Source organism: Plasmodium inui (assembly GCF_000524495.1).
Source record: "Plasmodium inui San Antonio 1 unplaced genomic scaffold supercont1.36, whole genome shotgun sequence".
Lineage (NCBI taxonomy): Eukaryota > Apicomplexa > Aconoidasida > Haemosporida > Plasmodiidae > Plasmodium > Plasmodium inui.
The window spans coordinates 1-6,832 of NW_008481870.1; the positions used below are offsets into that span (position 1 = coordinate 1).

Genomic DNA, 6,832 nt, shown 5'->3' on the forward strand with positions numbered 1-6,832 from the left:
CCTGTATGGGCATAGAGGAATTTTTCTATGAAAATTAGAAAGGAATTTAGCGGAAGAATGCACCCCCTCTAAGGAAAGAAATGGGCGTCTTTCTTGTTCAGATAAGAATATAAGAGACAATCAGTGCGTTAAAATAATCTTCTAGTGTATGTTTGCTTTACTAAAATGGACTCCTCACTATAATGATAGTATATGAGCAGGCACAGCCCCATTCTTTATAATATCTCCAGTAATTGTTAGTTATTTTGTATATAAACTATTATCCGTAACATTATATAAGGGCAACTGCTGATTATGTATGAAGAATAGTGGCATCCGGCTTAAATGTCATTATTAGGAATTAGGGAAGATAGGCTAAGCGTTTATTAATATATTTTATTTGATCGCGTTAATGTAATTATTAATGGAAGTATCTATATTTATTTATGAGGGATGTTTATGAATCAGTTCATTCATGCAGTGTTGTACTGAGATTTTATTATGCATAAGAAGAGTCTTCATTCTTTCCATGAAATATCTTCTAGAGAAGTATGAGTCTACTTATCTAAACAGGCAACTGACAGAGTCAATATGCATACTGTACGGAGCCTCTAATGTTCCTTAATGTGGAAAAGGATTATCAAATGGGGAGTAATGCCGTTGGCATATGTATACAGTAAAGTGCGAAATTCTGGTAGTGACTCAAAGATAGGTTTTACTCTAAGAAAGGCATCATATTAAAGAGGATATTCATAATTTTCTATTATGATACAAGACATAAACACTGTATAGATATACATTTGATTTAGAGAGGGAATACCATAAGTATTAATGGACACCATTATGGAGATTCATGTCTGTACTTAATAATTGTAATATGTAATAATACAATTTTAAGTTGTTGTATGCGTCAGTACCACTTCTGTTATAGTTATATTGGAATCTAATTCTATGCTTAGTATGATCAGTATCGGATCCTGGATAACGTTTTTTGGACATAATAGAGCCTTAATAAAGGAATTATGCCTTAAAAATAAGCAACTTCAAGAATTTGCACACTTCAGTTGTGAGAGGAATATATAATCAGAATGGGAAACCCTTTGACATGATTTGGGAATTTCCATTTAGCTTACACTATAAGGGGTTTATTAAGATATGCTCTATGTCAATTTAAAGGAACCACAGAATAGGATACCCTGAAGGCATACAACTACTAATGCTGAGTCATAGTATAAGAAAGTTCTTTCCAGAATAGATGCAGAGTGATTCCAAAGGAATAATCCCACATATTTAGTCCAGTTATAGGAAGTTATACAGTGGATTATGGTTCACCGAATGCATTGTAACTATAATTAGTTAGAATATGGTGTTCTTTTCTGAGGAGTGCATGACGAGATGTGTGTAATTTGAAAAAGTAATAACATGCTCAGAAGTGTCCGCAAATGAAGCATCTCTATCCGTAATGTCAACTGTGGTTGGACTCGAACTGAGGAAAGTAGAGAAGAATAGGAGAAATGACGAAGAAGACAATCGCTTCTTAGAGTGATCCTTACATCTAAATTTCGGTAGAAGTTAATGAATTTCATAAGGAGGCCTTTAATGAGAGGAGGATATTTATAAAAAGAAATAGTAATTTTCAATTATTTGGTAATTATGTATGATAAGAAGATATAAATGAGAAGAAAAGAGACTTCATGAATATGTTCCCAATACATAAGCTGTCTACAAATCATATTTAAGAGATTCATCGCCATTGCCAATACATGTAGTTGAGATAATTATTAACAAGAACTATTAATCTGAATGACGTTTCTGTCTCTTCTCTTAAATTATGAAGATTGAGAGTGTGTACATATGAAAAGAGCGGGTAGTACTTCGTACATGCAATAGTGATCATGTAAAAGGTGGAATTTTCCTGAAAATATCGTAAGAAGACTATTAATAATAAGAAGTATATGGAACGATGAAAGGAAAAAAATGTCTATGGTATTGTTGCCATGGCCTCCCGTCTGTAATGTATTTACGGATGCTAACATAACCGTATTGTGTCAGAAAAGAAACGTCACCTAATGTTTGTTTAGGCAATATAACAATTATTTTTTAAGCGTACTCCATTGTATATGCAATACCATCATGTGTGACTAAAATAACTTTCGAAAGCTTCATTATTATTCCTTATGAGTTATTTGAAGCCAAATTGTTCATGAAGATGCCTAGTGATTAGGTAACTTCCTCATATACGTATTTCTGAGATTTTTATATTTCCACTTGGATTTCATTAATGAAATCTGTGGATCATGAAACCATGGTCAAATTTCAGGTAGGCACTGATTTTTTTTAATCATTTTTGTCCTAATTAAGATTTTATTCGAAACTGTTCTTGTTCTATGAACCATAGAATGGAAAATAAATACTATGACTTCGGTTCCATGTGCTGCGAACCTATATTTTGAAGAATTCTGCGGTAACATGGAATCCTTTTCATCTCATGTATCGAATTCATGGTAATATTTGTATAAAGGCAAATAAGCATCGAAATGGTCACTGATCGCTAGGAAATCCATGAGTCTCCGAGGTGCCTCTCCAGTTTAATCGTTAATTGGATTTGTAGATGTCGTATAATATGTGCCCAGCGCATTCATTACCTTGCGGTGTAGAATGACATATTTGTGTGTATAATATTTCCAACGATTGGGCCTTTTGAGTAATGTCCTGATAACTGTAAAAGACATGTTATTTATATTCAGGTTAGAGTTGCATACACTTGCGGGGATATATGAATAAAGTTAAAAGTGCATAAATAATTTTATGAGTGAATGTATTATTCATATGCTTTGATATTCGTTCTGTTGCAGAATGGACATACGAGGTATAGTACACAGGGGAAGTTGTTAATAATACTCCTTATGGCTAGGTTCCTAGTCGTATTGTCCAATATACGGAGACTTGATAGCTTTGAGATTTGCATCGAGTATAAGCTAGATTCTGCTGTTGTGTCATACACGAATGTGCCGCCTGATCGTTTCAGACTGTTAAATTAAGAATTAGGTGTACCATAAGGAATCCCCTTCGCTAGCCGTATGTAATATGAATTGTCTGTTACCTTTATATTTTGTGAAGTGTGATTTGTACTTCTTCCTTCTTTTAGGGGAGAAGGTGATTTCGTCATTGTGAACCTCCAAGTACAAAGTAGAAATTGATAAAGGGGGCAATATACAGAGCAAAGTTCCTTACGATAAGTGGTGATTCCTCTAGCAATCTTGCAAAATGAATAAATAATTGCCGAAAACTCCTGATAACAATATGTGACAATTATAATGAATCATTCGAAGAATGTGCTTAGCGTGATTTCTCTGCAGTGGGGCGGCTGAGATATGTAAGATTTACGTATAAATATCTAGCGTAAATATCTCAATAGCTGGTAACTCTTCTTTTGTCTCCTCTTTTTGATACATTTTGCAATATTAGACACATCCTTCATTAATGTGTATTCATTGCAGTGTGAAACTATGATGGCGGAGTGGAAACACAAGTAAGGAGCCATGTTTTTCCAGAATACATGATTCCCTCAAGTCAGAAACCAACTGTCGAAAACATTTCTGCTAATTATTCAATTAATAATTTACTCAGGAAATGAGTAGTTATCTCTTATTATGATGGGGGACTCACTCGTGTTAATCTGATATCTTCTGAGAGAACCATACCCCCATGAGTATTGAGTTTTAAAATGAGCTGTGGATCCTATGCCAATCCTAATGCAATCGTTGAATCTGTTGCTACATGAATTTAATATTAATTAGGAAGCACGTTAATTCTGAATAGAAGGATTAATGGAATCGAATTAAGTATAGGTGTGAATAATAAGAGTTAAGCATTCTTCAGTGTACAATAGAATGATGAGAAGACAGAATATTGCAGTAATTATATTTAACGATTCCTCTTGACCGGTTACACAACCCGTTCGCTACTGGGAATATGCTAACGCGGTTTGATTAATTTTGTCCAGAGGATTACCTATTATGGGCAAAACTTAACAGGGAGAAGAACAGAGAAATATTAGTTTTACCTCCGTATATAAGGCAGCATAGCGTACAGCACAATCAATGTATATCAATCAAAACCAAACATGAATCAACAGGCAACGAGCACAATAATGATGCACCATTTGGTTGTGATTACCCCCAGATATATATAATACAAGAGGGGACAAAATTAGTGAAGGAGTTGTGGGGGTAATTATAATATATTACAACAATTACATCATAGAGATTAGGAGAAGATTCCAGTATTGAATCCTGAAGAGAAATTAAGAATAACAGATATGTGTGAGTATAACCGACTTTTCCATTCTCCATATCATGAATTATAGTAACCTAAGAAAGGAAGATATGGCATTCGTGATTTCGAGGTGTTAAGGGAACCTACATTATGGATATGAACTGAGGATGCATCGATTCCGAGATGCATAGGGAGGATGTTGGCGGCAAAGATACAGACACTTTACATGCCTCTAGACATTGATACCATTTATTGATAACAACCTATGTGTTCTTGACCTCTTTACACCTGACCATGGAACATATACCCATTGATATACCTATATGTATATTTATTCCCTTCTATATGTGGGATTAATTGATGAGTCATAAAAGTAAGGAGTGTTAACCTGGTGAGTTATGATGCCCCTCTGGCGTGATACAGGAGAGTGCTACACAAAAACACCACCAGAACGGAAAAGAATAGTACGGATGGTTGAACATCTTTAAGCACAGGGAAAACGTAATTACCAGTATATGCTGATTCAAATTAGAAGATTGTTCATTCGGCATAAAGAGGTGCTCCCTTAAATTAAATAGTTGTTCATGAGGGGTTTCATCTATGCATATATAAAGGGAGTATTGGATTGTTGAATTCGAACTGGTATAATATGAGTTGTAACCTCATATTGAACTTTAATTGTATGTTGCATAGGATTAGAAGGGCTGCATTAGCGTATAAATGTGTTTATGCCTTTCTGTGGAAACCCTTATGAGTGCAATGGATTAAAGATATGCTGATGCAATGAGTACAAACTGAAATGGTGGGCGGTCGTGTTTATATGGCTTCTTTTATAGTTACCTTATTTCTGTGAATGGGTCCTCATGCCCCATCCTTTTTGTTAGTGTGTTTTTTGATGTTTCGATATATTCACCAGTATCCCCCCGCATGTTGCATTATTCCTATCTATTCTTTCTCATGTTTCAGCATTTTTATGAGAGTATTTTTTTCATGGCGCTCCTCTCTTATATATGCGTGTTTATGTGGGCGAATTTTTCGAACGTGGTTTCACCTGGGATAATTTTCGCGGACGCTGTTTCATACTGCGTAATTCCTCGCGCACGCCTTTCCATGTGCCCTAATTTGTCCACGACGTAGCTTCATGTGTTTTAACCTAGTCAGAGTTGTTTCATGTGGATCAATTTTTGGGGGGGCCCCCTCATGTTCTATATCTGTCGTAGGCAAGCTGTTTCGTTTCGCTTCATTATATATATTTCTCTATTTAATTTTCTCATGAGCATAGACTTCTCTGCAGCATTCCTTTCACGAGAATTCTTGGAGGGTTCCTTTATGATGACATCCCTCGCAGCATCCTTATGAAGATACCACTTTTGCTGGCATTCTTATGAAGATTTCTTTACCTGCCGCATTTTTATGACGATTTCTTCTGTGTCGTTTTTTCATGATGCTTTTTTTTCTACATTTTAATGATGCTCTTTGTGCGAGTCATTGCGCTGTTCTTGTCTTATGTCAATGTGATGCGTACTGTTTTGCCGCGGTAGTCTGATGCTTTCTCTCTGTTGGGCATTTTTTTAAGGATGCTTATATCTGGCATGTGACTATAATAATGCTTCTCTGTTTTACATTTCTTCACAGCTACACTGATCTTGTTGCGTCAATATGAACATGTTTCTGTGGGTAGTATTTTTTTCAGGATGATATCTCCTGTTCCATCTTTATGAAGTTCTCTTTTTTCATGGTGCGTCAATGTGAGGTGTATTTTCCCTGTAGGCCATCCATTCTTGCAAGATCCATTTTACCGCGCTGTACTTGTAATATATTTTCTGGCTCGTCCTTTTTATAGGGACGGCTTGTTTCGCCGTGTCACTATTAAGATTCCTGATTGCCCTTCATTTCCTTCCTCACGATATTTCTCTCTTCGGGTGCCATGATGAGTTTGCCTGTGCCACGCCATTATGAGAATTCTTCTTGGTGTGGCATTTCTCTTACGAAGATTCTCCTTACCACGTTAGATCGAGGATACTTCCCTGTTTGACTCTTCTATAAAGATGCTTTTTTTATTTATGATGTTACGGCGAAGGAATTTTTCTGCGAGGCATCTTTTTTATGAAGATACATGTTCTCAGCCCCATTCGGATGATCCTCCTCTCCTGCGGTATTTTGAATAAATTGCTCTGTGCCATCTGCTTCATATCGATGCTCCTTCCTGCCGCGGCTTCGTCAACATGTTTCCCTGTGTGTCATTTTTTTATCATGATCTAGCCTCTTTTGCAGCCTCCTGAAGATGTCCTCTCGTTTGTGATTCCCCTATAAAGATACCCCCTTCTCGCGGCATGGTTAAGATGTTGTTCCGTTCCTTATTTTTTTTATCAAGATTCTTTCTCCTCCTGGTATGTCCTCGACGTTTTCTTCTTCTGTCCCTTTGAAGATGTTCTTTGGCCTCGATTATTGTGAAAATCTTTCTTGAGGTCACATCATTGTGAAGATGCCATTCAGGGTGCCTCATCGCTGATATGTTATACTGTATGTCATGCTTCTTCATTAGAATTCTTTCTTCCGTAATATTCTGATCCAT

At 36.2% G+C, this 6,832-nt stretch overlaps 1 protein-coding gene across 1 annotated transcript; it reads right to left on the reverse strand.

Moving 5' to 3' along the window:
- Nucleotides 1-6,508: 6,508 nt before the first annotated feature.
- On the reverse strand, nt 6,509-6,832 carry C922_05056 (hypothetical protein; the record flags this gene model as incomplete). The annotated part of the gene is made up of 1 exon (XM_008820629.1): nt 6,509-6,832. The coding sequence occupies one exon, from the start codon at nt 6,830-6,832 to the stop codon at nt 6,509-6,511; it is 324 nt and encodes a 107-aa protein (XP_008818851.1).